The sequence below is a fragment of the Geotrypetes seraphini genome, chromosome 3, assembly GCF_902459505.1.
Source record: "Geotrypetes seraphini chromosome 3, aGeoSer1.1, whole genome shotgun sequence".
Lineage (NCBI taxonomy): Eukaryota > Metazoa > Chordata > Amphibia > Gymnophiona > Dermophiidae > Geotrypetes > Geotrypetes seraphini.
The window spans coordinates 372,870,360-372,886,278 of record NC_047086.1 but is presented as its reverse complement, the minus strand read 5'-3'; the positions used below and the strand labels follow the sequence as shown (position 1 = coordinate 372,886,278).

At 40.7% G+C, this 15,919-nt stretch overlaps 1 protein-coding gene across 3 annotated transcripts in view; it reads right to left on the bottom strand.

Moving 5' to 3' along the window:
• RTN4 (reticulon 4) overlaps window positions 1-15,919 on the bottom strand; it is a 165,007-nt gene that overhangs the window by 95,989 nt on the left and 53,099 nt on the right. For all 3 annotated transcript variants that reach the window (XM_033936833.1, XM_033936835.1, XM_033936834.1), the window contains exon 2: window positions 346-399. In XM_033936833.1, coding sequence (XP_033792724.1) covers window positions 346-399 — 54 coding nt within the window. The remainder of the gene's footprint in view (window positions 1-345; window positions 400-15,919) is intronic.

Here is a 15,919-nt window from a genome sequence, read left to right as displayed (position 1 = left end):
TTCAATGGGTCCTTTCTTACCATTTATTGTACAGGTTATTTTAAGTCCAAACCAAACTAGACACACTTTGTTGAGGAAAGACACCATTTTCTAAAGCCTATAGTAGCAGTACTTAATACTTATATACATACACAGCAAAAAGGTGTCCAACATTCTGCTTTAGGTTTACTATATATACTGCCAGACTTGTTTAATTTTTAAAACTGGCACCTTGATCAGATAAATGCTAGAGATTTTTAGGCCCAGCCTACCGAAGAAAATGGAATTACAAGCAAGGAAATTAAAAGCAACACAAGACACAAAGTCAAAATACTATAGTAGAAAAGGCTAGCAGAAACGACTTGCCTGCAGAGGAGTACAGAGGTGCAGATGTAGCAGGAAGAGCAAAAAGGGCCTCATCTGAAAAAGAAATACAATGTGACCTCAGCAGAAATAAAGCTGTGCAGCTGCAAAAGGGGGGGGGAAAGCAACACCCAAATATCTATACTACAGCAAGTGTCAAAGACTAATTCACTCACACATGCTAAAGAAGACAAACAAGTTGTTTGGGGTTTTTTTTTTTGTTTGTTTGTTTGGGGTTTTTAAGGGACAAGGGAAGAATAGGGACTGGCAGTGTTATTCGTTTAGATTCAAAGGTACTAATAAAAGGACTGGTTGCTGTCCAGACTAGCTTGGCAGTTTCCTTCATTATTCAATATAAACATTTACACTTATACGAAGTCTGTCTTCATAAAGAACGTGAACCTGAAGCAATTTACAAGTTTAAAAAAATGAATATACAGCACCCCTGTTTTAACACCAATTACCACTCGGAATAGACAGACATGTTATGTTCTAGCAATACTATACATCCAAATACATTCTCAAATTTATAGGACTATCAAAAGCATCCACAGGGAAAATACCAAGACTGTTCCTTCATGAAATGAAGGTACAATAGGGGAGCTGGGGAAGAAATACTGAGGATTTTGGAATTAGTCCATTTTTCCCTAATCTACTACACCTAACAACTGAATCAGAAGCTGGTTCTAAGAACATGAATATTGCAACCCTATCCTATTGGTTTCATATAACCACTTGGGATTTTCAGAATATCCACAATAAATATGCATGAGAATTGATTAGACATAACTGGAGAACTCTGATCATTTTAATCTCTAATAAAGCAGGATCTCTCTATCCCCATCCTGTCCCACTCCTGCACAAGCCTCGAACACTTTTAAAGGCCTGTCTGGTTAAGGCAGAGCTTGCACGAATGGGACAGGGACAAAATGGGGACAAATTTATCCCCATGTCATGCTTAGCAAACAACACGCACATTCACTGTCCTGAAAACCCAAGCAATGCCTTCCATCACCGAGTAGGGGTTGTCAGTTCATGGAGGTTCTAAAGGAATGTAACCTTTCCTACTTTACCATTTAATATTTTATTTATTGGCACTTGATATACTGGCAAATAGCCTGTACTAGGCTTCACAGCGGTTTATGGTGTTAATAAAATATAAACAAAAATAAAAAACAGACAGACAACTGAAACACAATTAACCAGTTACTGAACCAAATGTCTTTTTTTAGTATCAACATTTTATTGAAAGTTATACAACCAAATTATAAAAAAAAAAAAAAAAAAATCAATACATTGTTAACCTGCAAGCTCATAAATCAGAGATATAGGAGTCAGACTTTTAAAGCCTTACAGAATGCATCAAGAGGAGCCCAAGTCTTATATTTTTGAATGGTGGTAGTATAGAAATATCAGGGTTTGAAAAACGCAATATGATGGATTTATAAGACATAGGCAGGTTGTTGTCCAAGTGAATTATAGAGAGAATGTCTGTGTAAACAGATGAGGTTTGAGGTGTTTTTAAATTCAGAAAGGGAGGATTGTCTTCTGATGGAGAGTGGAAGATTGTTCTATAGTTTCGGACCAATACAGATGGAGCTGCTCAAGAAGCCTACAGTCCACTATTTCCTGGTCACCATATCCTCCCAGGATGGGATGTTGGTTAAGGCCTAACAAAACTCAAGGAAAGACATATAAGCCTAAATAAAGCCTTCTTCTGAACAAATTGTGTGAATAGTTTTCTTCTAGGCAGGATGGGAAACAGCAATAACTGTTAAATTAGGCACAGCTGCCTCCTTGACTTATACACAGACACCAACTTCCTTCTAAAACACTAGTGACCGCCCAATAAGAGCTAGTGACCACCCAATAAGTACTTTTTTACTGTACTGCTCATCAGTAGCTTTCTTAGTTCCTCAATATAATAAGCGCCCTTTCCTTCTGGCATTCCCCAAACAAGGGTTTCCTAAAAAGTAGTTTGAAAGTCCCGCCCTGCATGTGTGATGTGGATCTTTAAACTAGTTCATCTGCAAGTATGAAGAATGGGAGTATGATACCAGGTACCTCCTGCAGTTTCCATGATTCTATGTGTTGAATGAGTATGGTTTGAGCAGTACTTTGAATAATTTTTAATTTTGATAGCAACTGTAGTTTGTTGTTTTTTTTATTGTTTTACAGACCATTATTGTTTGAAACGAGGCTAAAGTTTTTTGCTATCTTTGGGTCTTTTGAAGCAGCCATCTGGCGAAACGCATCAGGACCCTAGAATTGTATAAAGTGCTTCAACTACAAGGTAAGTGCTTTAAATTACTCTTTGAAGAACTGTATCACTTACTGAACATGTGCAATGATTGAGAGTTTGGTCATAGCCTTCAAACACTTGGTATTCACCTAGTGTAACGGTCTGACAAATTCAAGATTAGCCTCCGAAAACTGTTCTAAATGCTATGTGAATTCTATTGTTCTACAAATGTTTGAGTGCCTCTTCAGTGTTTATTTAGTAAGTGTTCAAGTGGGTGTACTGCAAAGCAGTCTGTACCTTGGGAGCAGACCCTCGACCTCATAGTGTGGGATTCCTAAGAGTGGGATTCTCTAAGCCTCCCAAATGATCCCCAAAACCAAATATAGTTGAAAAATAAGCACAAGCAGAAAAAAAGACCGGCTCCTACCATCTCGCTTGTAGAGACACAACTGAGGAATTGGAGGACAGCAGAGTAAGATGGGAAGCAGAACGAAAGAATGCTAATGAAGCTTCCTACAAGAATTCTCATGAGAAGGGACCAACTACATTCAGGAATAGTGTTTGTCGCACTAGACACGTACTTTATGTATACTGGCAGTCCCCTGAGTTACATATGCCCAACTTAAGTATGACTCATACTTAAGAAAGCAGTTGTGGCTTCATATGATTTCACTGAGTAGTATTTCCAGTGGCATAGATTCCTATACTTCTCTTGTAGCAGATTCAGGAATGATGCATGGCCACATTAAGAAAAATGTGTGGTTGTACATGCTGTGCCTTAGAGGGAACACTTTTGTCAGCTGAGAGCTGAGGTAAGCAGCAAGAATCTTAAAATCTACAAGTTCCGAGCTACATACAAATCCGACTTAACAGCTTTAAAAACGTAACTCGTTCTTAACCTGGGGACTCCCTGTATATAACAGGCATAGGGTGTTTGTATTTATAACATCTTAATAGTCTTAACTAGATCAGACCAATTGTCCATCTAGCCCAGTATCCTGTTTTCCTTGGTCAATCCAGGTCATAAGTACCTGGCAGAAACCCAAATATTGTTTATTAACACTAATCGGCAACAAGGGAACCATATTTATCTACTGCCATGTTCAGCCCTACTTGAACTGTCTTCCACAGTAGACAATGTGAACAGCAATAAATGTGAACAAATACAGATCAGAGCAGTACATTCCAAAATATAAAACAATTGCAGAGAGCATGATTGGAGCCCCATTTCTCAAGCTAAATGCTTTGTTTTCTCCAGTCAGTTCGAAACAGACATCAAGACAGCAGAACTAACACTGGAAACTCTGCACTCCCAAGTTCACAGGCAAAAAACGATTCAAGAATGAGAGCAAGAATAAAGAACTGAAATAAATGTAAATGAACAGGTATACATACTGTACTCCATAAAATTCATTGTGCACAAGAATCTTATCATGGTTCCCTTGCTGCAAAAGCATAGTCTCAGATTAAACATGGTTCCCTGGCAGGAAAAGCAGGCTCTCGGGTCAAATAGTACTTCATCTTATTTGTAGCACTGCACAAGAAAGTGGGCTTATCAATTAAGTTTCACACGCTCGAGGCAGGAATCTGCCGTCAAAAAATGCCCGTAACTTACTCACTTGCAGCATAGGAACTCACAGCCTAAAATTTCCATAACCAACCACACACTCAATGAAAAACCTGGAGCGTAAAGTCTTCATAACAAACCCCACACCGCACGCAAGAACCCGCAGTCATTGTAACAAAACATACATTAATGTTGTGAGGGCTTGTAGATGCTGGTTGCTCTTCAACATATTTATAAACGATATGGAAATTGGTACGACGAGCGAGGTGATTAAATTTGCAGACAATACAAAGTTATTCAGAGTAGTGAAGACACAGAAGGATTGCGAAGACCTGCAACGTGACATAAACATGCTCGAGAAATGGGCCGCCACAAATGAGATTTAACGTGTATAAGTGTAAGGTGACGCATGGCGGTAACAAAAATCTTAGACACGAATACAGGATGTCCGGTGCGGTACTCGGAGAGACCCCCAGGAAAGAATACCAGCACTGGTCGCCGTACATAAAGAAGGACATGGTACTACTTGAAAGGGTCCAAAGAAGAGCCACTAAAATGGTTAAGGGGCTGGAGGAATTGCCATACAGCGAAAGATTAGAGAAACTGGGCCTCTTCTCCTTTGAAAAGAGGAGACTGAGAGGGGACATGATCGAAACAGTCAAGATAATGAAGGGAATAGACTTAGTAGAGAAAGACAAGTTGTTCACCCTCTCCAAGGCACAGAGAATGAGAGGGCACTCTCTAAAGTTAAAAGGGGATAGATTACGTACAAACGTAAGGAAGTTCTTCTTCACCCAGAGAGTGGTAGAGAACTGGAATGCTCTTCCGGAGGCTGTTATAAGGGAAAACACCCTCCAGGGATTCAAGACAAAGTTAGACAAGTTCCTGCTAGACTCAGGGCACTGGTCTTTGACTAAGGGCTGCCGCGGGAGTGGCCTGCTGGGCATGATGGACCACTGGTCTGACCTAGCAGCGGAAATTCTTATGTTCTTATGTACTGGCAGTGCATAAAAACCCAGACAGTGCATTTGGTCTCCCTTTGTTGTTTGTTTGGTTTTTTTTTACAATAAGGGAAAGAAGAAAATTAGAGACCAAATCAGACCCTCTATCACTGGAGGGAGGGTGAGGCAGGGACCTGGGGGGGCCCAGGTGTTATCCCTAAAGCCAGCACCATTCAGCCGGACACCCCTGTCTCACTGAAGAAAATTCCCAACAGAAGAAATAGAATTGCCGTCTCACTGAAGAGAAACCTCAACAGGAGAAATTAATTGCTCAGTCACAGTCATAATCCAGGAGCTAATTGAATAGCGATCGTCTGCCTGCTGGAGATAGAGCATACTGAAGATACAGGAGGCATGCCAGCCAATAGGACCACCTGTTAAACAGTTTCTCTATCTCCACCTGCTGGTAGATGTGTGCTATTCCACTAGTCTCTGGATTCATCTGCTGCTGTTGCTAAGGAAGCAAGGTCTCGGATCAAAAAAAAAAAAAAAGTTTCCTCACTGCAAAAGCAGAGACCCAGGTCTAAAGATTCTGCACATACAGGAATCTGTGGTCAGCTTGACAAAACATGACTTCTTTGTAGCATGGGAAACCAGAAACAGGAAGAAAATCTGCAATCTTCTTAAGGGCAACATGACATCACTGAGGGGGTGAGGGGGGAAGTCTGTCAAATATGCCAGATGGTTAGATTAGAGAAGATCAGAATTGAGACTGTACTGTATTTCTTTCTAAGTTACAGGATTTGGGTGTAGAAACGTTTACTTCATAAAAAGATATGAAAGAAAAATGTTCAAATGAGCTAGCAATCCATCTTTTCTAAATTGACAATATTGTTTTAAAATTCAAAACTGAAGATAAAACTTACCACACTGAGCAGCCTCTGCTCATTCAATCTGCAAGACATCCATTTTATTTGGTTAGCATCTAATTAATCTTCTGGGATTAGACTCTGCGTACAGTACACACACACATTGTATGTAACTGGGAATATGCTACCTGCAGTGAATTTTTCCTTCCAACAGTTTTAAAATTTTGTAGTTGCCTAGTCTTAAGTATAAATCAAAATCTCTATGCATGTTAAAACTGTACAAAGTTTTCACACTTTATCTGATAATGAGTGCAAATGTGAGAAGAGGCTCAAAGTAAAATTATATAAGGATACAACTGGAAGCAGATATTCAATAAAATAAGCATATATTATACAATTAGCAACACAGTGCAAAGGAGCAGCAATCCACCTCTCCAATCTAGCTCCTTTGCGCTGTGTTGCCAAATGTAATCTTGAATGCATTTTAGGTAACTAGGGAAAAAGTATGTTTTTATCCCCTCATATCTTTTACCCTTGATGCTTTTTTTTTTTTTTTTTTTTTTTTTTAACACAGAAAGGATAGTAGGTGCATGGAATAGTCTCCCATTAGAAGTGGTGGAGACAAACACTGTCTGAATTCAAGAAAGCATGGATAGGCACGTGGGATCTCTTGGAGAGAGGAAGAAATAACAGATTTGGCCTTTTATCTGCCATCATGTTTCTGTTTCTACATATTTACAGTATGCTTGTTGGTTTGCTGTGCTACCTGCCTGCAGATCAATGCCTCTCTGTATGTTTGGGTTCCACACTGATCGGAGAAATCTGAAAAATCCAAACGATCAAATTGGTCTTCATTCCCTCTTCCATGACTTAAGGTTTAAAATGTTTACTAGAAACAATGATCACATTCTAGATGCAAATGTCTACAACTTTCAAAATATCATTGCCACAACCTCAGCTCACTTCTAAACTGGTTTAAAATGACTATTTGCTGACTACAACTCAAAGCTTATTCCCTTTAAAATTGAAACAAATAAAACCAGCCTATGCTGCATAGTCAAACCCCTTAACTTTCCTCAATAAAAGGAAATCCTTGCTATGTTGATGTTAAAGGACTAATGTGAGTTGAAATATTTGAGCACCACATTTTCAAAGCAGATGAAATAAAGATGACTTCCATAACAGACCTTAGAATACATAGGAATCATATAACAGCAAATGCCACCCACCCTCCACTCCTCTTTCTATCCTGCATCTTCAATGTGTGCTTTTCAGTAGATCAAACTGAATAGAGGGTCTGTCCCATTTTATGTCTCTAGGAGGATCAAAGCTTCACTCACTGGGCCCATAACTAGTGCAACTTGGTTTTCGGGAGGCTAGTCTATCTGAACACCTACTCTCAAAGGCAGTGCATTCAACTCTCTCTCTCACACAAGTATGTCCAATGATGCACCCTTCCCCTATCACATTAGAGGCCAGTTAGCCCAATTTAGTTCAGCTGAAATCTCATACACCACACCGAGTCCTGATCTAAAATTTTAAATATGACTTGCCATTAGTTTGCAATCCAAACCATATGCAAAATGAGAGCATTGAACTAGGTGTAATGAAGTGCTGCTAGTCTGGCCTCACTCCAGTTTCATGCCTTCATTGGGGTTGAATGGCAAGGCCAGAATACCGTCTTCTTACATTGAAACAGGCTGTCAACCTCATGACCTGGAAGAAACCAGTCTTAGCTCATAACATATCAATATTAGAACTTTAAAAAAATGCCATGCAAATAGAACAAAGAATACTCCAGTTCCACATCAGAAGAGTACACAAACAATTGATTCCGGTCTCTGCATTTGATTCCGGTCAAAAAGAGGCTGAAGCAAAATAAAACTATTAAAGCAGTCACTGAACAAAAGTTTAATGTTTCACAAATTACACATCTACCAGTAGATGGTGGTATATTCTAAGCAGCCTCAGTTCCATTTTGATCCACTTGTCACTATTAACAGGAAAACTGGTCAGTATCTTAGTTCAGTCAAACAAAAAAGGCAAGGAAGGTGTCTCTTCAACCAACAATAAAGTCTTTATTTGAAATGGTGGTCCCAACTAGGATCCCTGTTTCGGCATGTAGGAAAACGCCTTCCTCAGGGGACACTTAAGAAATATACGAGGGTCATTTCATTAATAATGCACACTATTTTTTTTTTTTAATTTACCTGTTTATTTTTTTTCAAGTATTTCTTTATAATCCTTCAATATAGTCTCCTGCTTTGCAATGACCAAGTACCAACGTCCAGTAAGCTTCATTATTCCATCCAAGACATTTTTGTTCAGTTGCCGAATGGCTCGGGTAACGGCGGAAGAAAGCTCTTCCAGAGATGCAAAGCGATGTCCATGCATAGGTTGTTTCAACTTTGGAAAAAGGTTTAAGTCTGGTGGATTCATGTCTGGACTGTAGGGAGCATAAGGTAACATCCCAGCCGTATTCACATAGTTTTTTTTAATGACAACATTTTCTATGTGTGGGCGAGCATTGTTGTGAAGAATAAGTGCCTTTCCTCGCTCCTGCCCTACTGCTAACCTGGTCAGTTGGTTGCTGCTGTGGCCGCCGCAAGTTCCGGTTTCTTCTGACGCTGAGGAGCGCGCTTTGGCGCTGCTGCTCAGTACTGAGCGGCTTCCTGACTGGCTCCCGGGTTTATATTCAAGTATATACAGTATATGGTTTATTTTAATATAGTTTGTATGGTGATGGCATTTTTTTTAATTCGGTTTATTATATGCTTTAAAAGCTATCTTTTATTTAATATATATGCCTCATGATATTATGCCTTATGATTTTAAATGTTTGTGTGTGTTATATATTTCTTAATAGTGTCCCCTGAGGAAGGCGTTTTCTACACACTGAAACAGGGATCCTTGTTGGGATCACTGTTTCAAATAAAGACTTTAATTGTTGGTTGAGTTGAAAAGACACCTTCCTTGCCTTTTTTTGTTTGATTGTACTCCAAGGTGAGGTGTTCTGTCTTTTTGTTTGCTCAGTATCTTAGTTCAACATTTCAGGGGCCTCATCAGCACCTTGTTAGATATAACTAGGCACCTAGTCAGATATAACTCACTAGTTCAGTATGGCATGCATATTTATTTGCAGCATCTCCCCTGCTAATTGTTTCTAAACTGTACAAAAAGTCATGTCTCCCTCTAAATCAGGGGTCTCAAAGTCCCTCCTTGAGGGCCGCATTCCAGTCAGGTTTTCAGGATTTCCCCAATGAATATGCATTGAAAGCAGTGCATGCACATAAATCTCATGCATATTCATTGGGGAAATCCTGAAAACCCGACTGGATTGCGGCCCTCAAGGAGGGACTTTGAGATCCCTGCTCTAAATCTTCTCAATCAAGATTAACACAAACCAATGATATTTCAATTTACAAGGGAGAGACAGACATCTATTACAGTCTATTAGATATCAAGTGGATGAATTCTAACCAATGATATTTATCCTCCTAAAAGGAGCAGCATATCAACATAAGAATCTCTTGGATACTATGTTTTTGCTATGATGTAGTCTCTACTGTATATTTTGAATGTAACCCTAGGCTACAAGTTCTCAGTCAGGCCCTGAGATATGGAGCAGCCAGTCTTTCAAGATCTCTACAATGAATATACTGTATATACGCGAATATAAACTGAGGCAACCCATCCCCACCCCCAAAAAGGTTGGATCAAATATCAACTCACTTTTCTTGATTTCCAATAAAAATAAATAACTTCTTACAGACTTCAGGTAGTTGAACTGAGAGAGTTCTGCCCAGGCAGGATATCTTTGAAACTAGATGCTGACAGCCTGCTAGACTGAAGGGATAGAATCCCAGAAACTGGACTGAGGAATTCAACATCACTGCAGAGACAGTTGTGAACAGTGCGAAAAGGATGATGGGCTTCAGGAAAAAAGGAATAAGATGTGCTTTTAGAGAGAAGCTAAACTTCTCATTCTGAGTCCAAGATGGCAATTTCTGCCCTACAAAGTGTCAGGGAGGGATACAAAGAAGTTGAAAAAGGCTAAGGGGATGAGAAAGTGACCAAAAGTATCATGGGATTCAGTCTGGGCCTGGCAGGGCTTCCTGTGACTAAAGAAAATGACTCACGTGCAACATCTGACTTATGAGAAATGACTTACAACAAACTCTAGCAGAAGATACTAGCTTTGGCTTACAATTTGCAACTACAAACAAAACATAGGCTAATCTGCACACACAACCAAGGGATGAATACAGTAATCTTAAAGATTGGGATTGTGGCTCCTTCTGATGACAAACGTAATGACCCACAAGAAGTCATTTGAAATTAGCTAGAGCAGGCAGTGAGATTTGCTATGGACCTTCATAAAAGTGAGGGAAAAAAGTCTAATGTGAATGGAAAGTATACAGACATGAAGGTACTGCAGCATATACAGCACAAAGCCAAGGTTTATGGATTTTGTGGGTTTGAACCCTGTATTTTAGGAGAACTGGAATACTTAAGCAAGAGAAGTCTCAATTTCCATTTTCTTTCTGCCTTTTGGTATGGTGCTTGCCAGAACAGTCAGGAAACCTGAGGCCCTTTTGGTAAGATCTGGTTAGGTCCTAGCTCACACTCGCTGCCTAACACTAGCTCTGGCAGGATACACATTTCAAACCTGACATTTTGTAGTCACAAAACAGAAAATAAAATTATTTTTTCTACCTTTTGTTGTCTGGTCATTATTCAAATCATGTTGGTCCCAGGCTCTGGTTTCTGTTTGTCTTCATTTAACTTGCTCACCAGGGTCTCCTGCCCATTTGACGTTTTCTTCTTTTTCCGTGCTCACCATCCATCTTCCATCTCTGTCCTCCCTGGAGGTCTGGCCATCTTTCCTTTTTTTCATCTCCATCCCCACAGTACAGCATTTCTCTAATGACCATCCCCCCTCCAAACAATCCTCCAATGACCCTCCTCCCCTCTCCTCAATAAGATTCAATAAGGCAGTAAACTTGTGCTCTTCGGGCCACTGGCAGCATGAGTGAAGCTTTGCACCTTAAGTGGGACCAGGAAGCAGTAGCAGAGGGAAAGCTTCCAGCCACGGAAGGCAGCACATTTACTTCACCCAAAGAATGAAAGAACAGCTGCAGCAATGGATCCCACCATTTCTCCTTTTCTCAACTACCCTTTCATCCAGAATCTTTCCCTCCTTCCCCACCACCCTCCTATCCAGTATTTCTATCCCCTCCTCACTACCCTTCGGGTCCAACTTCTCTCCGTCTTTTTCCTCCCTCCATATTGTCCACCATCTGTCTCCTCCTCCTCTGTTTACAGACCTATTATTTCTTCCCCTTTCCACCCTCAGTCCGGCATATGCACCTCTCTTTGGAACCCTTCCCTCCATATACTTCTAATAGCTATACCAGGGGGCCCTCTGAAGACCAGCATGTTTCCCCCTTCTCTTCACCCTGGCCTCACAGTCTCACTTTAAAAACTAATTATGTCCTTCAGAGTATCACCGGTGCTGTAGTGATTTAGCATGCTGCCAGCGGCCTCTGCTGCGTTCCCACCCCTCCTCTTGACGTGACGTCCTGTTTTAGTCTGGGATGATCCACGGCAGAGGGAACATGCGGTGGAGGCCAATGGCAGCCTGCTAGAATCGCTACAGCACTGACAATCCTCTGCAGGCCATAATTAGATTTTAAAGTGAGACCAAGGTCAGGGGGGGAAGCCGGACAACAGTGAAGAGAAGGGGAAAACATGCTGGCCTTGGGGGAGCCCCCTAAAAGCCGTGGGGCCAAGGATAATGTGTCACGTGAGGTCCCCAGAATATTGGGAGTGATCAGGCACCCACAGCACTGGTGCCTATGCTCCTATGAAGCACTCCTCGACCGACACCCCCCCCTCCCCTCACCATGAGATCTGACATTGGTCCTCCTAAAGCAGGAGCAGCAGCAGCAGTGGACAACCAGCAAGAGGCAGCATTTAGGACAGGCTTTTCGCTGCCGCTTCTGCTTTAGGATGCCCGAAGGCATGCAGGAGGAGGCCACTGAATCGGCAAGCCCGATTTTTTTTAAGAAAACAAATCAATTTGCATCGATTCATCAACATAAATCAGTGAATCGATTCAAATAGGTGAATTGGGCAGCACTTATGCAGATACTTATACCATCATCGTTGCAGGGCAGGTACCTGGAATTTTCCCAGAGAATAGATGCTTCCTAAAGCTACCCAGAAGATAATTTCCACTACATTGTGTAGCATGTAAAGGAGAAAAACTGCACATAGGATTAGCCTACCTAAATTTCTTAGGTCGAAACACAAAAATCCAAAGCTAAGGGCCTGTTTAACAAAGCCGCACTAGATTTAAAGGGCTTCGGGGCTGTTGCTGCGCGGCTTTGTAAAACAGGCCCTAAATGTATTTTGAAAGATTACCTTTACATATGCATAAGTTTGAACATGTCTACTAATGGTGATGCATAGCTGAGGCCCTTGACAAAAAACAGGGAGAATACCACATTAAAGCAGAAGCACAGGTAAGCAAGAGGGTAGCAATTCAAAAACAAGTGAAAAAAACTTTTAAAAAATTCTGGGTATACCGACTTTTCATACCACCACAAACAGTGCATGTGCTCCAATTGCTCTCTTGTAATTTAACCGATTACTACATAAAGAGTCACAGTAATCCAGCTGAGGAAGCAGAATCAATTGCAAATAGTTCATTTATCTAATTCTCAAAAGTTCAGTCAAGTATAATTCTCAACACTCCCGATTTCCAATTGGAAATACTTCTCCTGTATTTAATGTATTTCCTTCTCAGATAACTTGTCAAAATCTCCAAAACCCAAACTCAGCTCAACTCCTGCAGCCATAGCTGGGCGGAACATTATAAAGCAAAAAAAGCACAAAGGACCTCATGACCCAACACGAGCTGTGTTTTGACATACAACGCCTGCATCAGGGATCAGCAAAAAAATTATTATATACATATACACATACAAAATTTAATTTAAAAAAAATACCAATAAAAATTAACTTATTTGAAACAAATGATGCTTAGAGAAGGCACAAACAGTAATACAACCAAAAATGAATAAAATCATAAATATTGATGGACATCATTATCAGATATGAACAATGTGAAGATGAAATACTAAGTGGTGAGTTGTAGAGAATTAAAACTTATTGCAACAAATGATATGAGAGATAAAAGATGTGAGTAAGAAAAAGTAAATGTGAGAGATGATCCAAATCAATTGTCAGAATCTTACCGGCCAATGAGCAAAATGCGATTACCAAACTTTAGGGATCCGAATCAGTCCTAAAGCAGCCAAATGAGTTATAATAACAGCTATAATAGCAGCATATACTACGTAAGTAGTTCAAACTAAAAATTACCAGCCTAAAGTATATATTCCCCATATTTGCCTCAAGCTAAAAATACATGGTTACAAGAGGAACATTAGCCACTTTAACCCCTCCCTTACCACTTCTGGGCCTCCTTTCTTTCAGGCACCAGCCCTGGTTGCCACCACCCCTTTCACTAGGGATGCCTATGTTTAGGCATCTGAAGTTGTCCTATCCCGATATTATGTAAGTTGAAAAGGTGACCACCACCAAGTTCATGCACATTATTCTCTAGAGTGGGAGCAACAGTACTTCAGGGGACACTATTATTCAGTTCATTTTGGTTAGAACAGAGGACAACCGATTTCTTTCATAAACGGACTGCTGGGCACGATGGACTACTGGTCTGACCCTGCAGTGGCAAATCTTATTACTTTACACAAAAAAAAAACCCCAACAACATGTATAGAAACATAACAACAGTGTTATCTGGAGTCTATCCACTGGCAACTTGTCTCACTAGTAAAACAGTTTGGCATTTGAAAACCCAAGTACAGCACCGTTATACCAGACATTTCATATTTAGTTCTGTACAATATGTTCCACTGGCAGATACCCATGGCTATCACATTCTCATTTATCTGTACTACTGAGCAACTCCTTAATAATGGCATATGTTTGCACTCGAACACATAAAGGCAAATTAGAACAAAGCCAAACATTTAGGAGCTCTTTTATAAGCTGCAACAAACACTTAGGCCCAGATTCTGCAAACTGCGCCTACTTTTAGGCATGGTTTCGGCGTCCGATTTAAGTGGTTAATGAGCGATTTAAGGGTCTTAACAAGCGTTAATTGGGACTTAGATGGAGTTAGGCGTCGGGTAAACATTCTCAGAATATAGACGCTAGGTAGATGCCAGTTTTTTGAAAAGTCGCATCCAAGTATGTAGACATGGGCGTAACCTGGGCATGGTTAAGGATAGGCATCAGATAGACGCTATTTTGGCAGCAGACCGCATCTAAACATCATGGAAATTGTAGGTGAATGAAAAGCTTGTCTAAGTGTGGTTTCTGCTTGGGCTGAACCCGGGTTTCTATGGGTGGAACATAAGACATGCTTTGGGCTTCCAAAATGGTATATTCTACATCAGGAATCTGTTTTTTTTCCTCTTTTTGCCCTTCTAATAGATTTAATAAGCCACCATATCAATACAGCACATCAATATAAATATATTTCATGGAATAGTAACTTTCTGCCCAAACAGTAATATGATTTACTCATTACACAACCTTTGGCTTTCCTGCTTAAAAAGAACCCCCTTTTTTTCTCACCAAACAGTGCTGCAATCAGCTCTTTCTTGAGAGCAAAGAAAGAACATGAAAAAGATATCAATATTGCACACATTACTTCATTTCTGAGCTTAAAAATAGAAAAAACCAGATACAGACCTTAAAAGTAATTTTCCTTCATTGAAAATGGAGGTGTGCAGCTGCACAAAGCTGATCTCATTGTGAGATCATCAAGGTGCACCTGCAAGGTAGAATGCCACAATTAAAAGATGCACTGGGTGTTGAACTCACAACCTCTGTATGATCAGCACAGGATTTTAACACATTGAGCTACATCACCTTCTAATCAGGTAGATCTCGCTGCCCTGTCATATCATAGTTGACTGACCTGCCTATGTATCATGTGCTTAGGAATATCACAATCACCACAAAGAAAGCTTTTGTGGCTCACCAAGTTAATGTGCCTTGTTGCACCTTATCTGTCTTCCCAAGCTCACCATTTCAAATCCCACCTTCACTAATTTTAACAACTTCCTAAGCTTCCTATTAGCTGTCATAAGAGGGTCTAGAACAGGGATCTCACAGTCCCTCCTTGAGGGCCGCAATCCAGTCGGGTTTTCAGGAGTTCCTCAAGGGATTGAGGGGTACAGATAAGAATAGACATGGGTTATAGGGATAGGAGTAGAGGTAGGTTATAGAAATAGTCAGGGACCACTGCTCAGGCAATGGGCCTGATGGGCCGCCGCAGGAGCGGATCGCTGCGCGAGATGGACCTCTGGTCTGCCTCAGCGGAGGCAACTTCTTATGTTCTTAATATGCATTGAAGCTGTGCATACACATAGATTTCATGCATAGTCATTGGGGATATCCGGAAAACCCGACTGGATTGCGGCCCTCAAGGAGGGACTTTGAGACCCCTGGTCTAGAAGGTGGACTTTGCCATTTTTATCAACACATTTCCCTTTCCAGGCAAACTTATTTTCACCTTCCCATGGCTGTCAAGGGAGGAAACTTCTCTTCTGACAGAGCAAAGACATTTGTGGCTCACCAAGTTAATGCACCTAGTTGCACCTTGTCCATCTTCTCAAGCTCAACGGTTCAAATCCCACACTCACCTTCACTCATTTTAACAGCATCCTAACAGCTCTCATAAGTGGTGGACTTTGCTGCTTTTCATCAGGATTCTGCAGTTTGCAGGCACAGGAGCATCAGATACATTCATCTGCTCTCAGCTACAAGCCATTGTGGTAGGAATGTATTTCTTTTTATGCAATATCCGCATAGGGCAACAGGTATAAGAGTTTACTAAAACTTCAGAGGGCTTGGACAG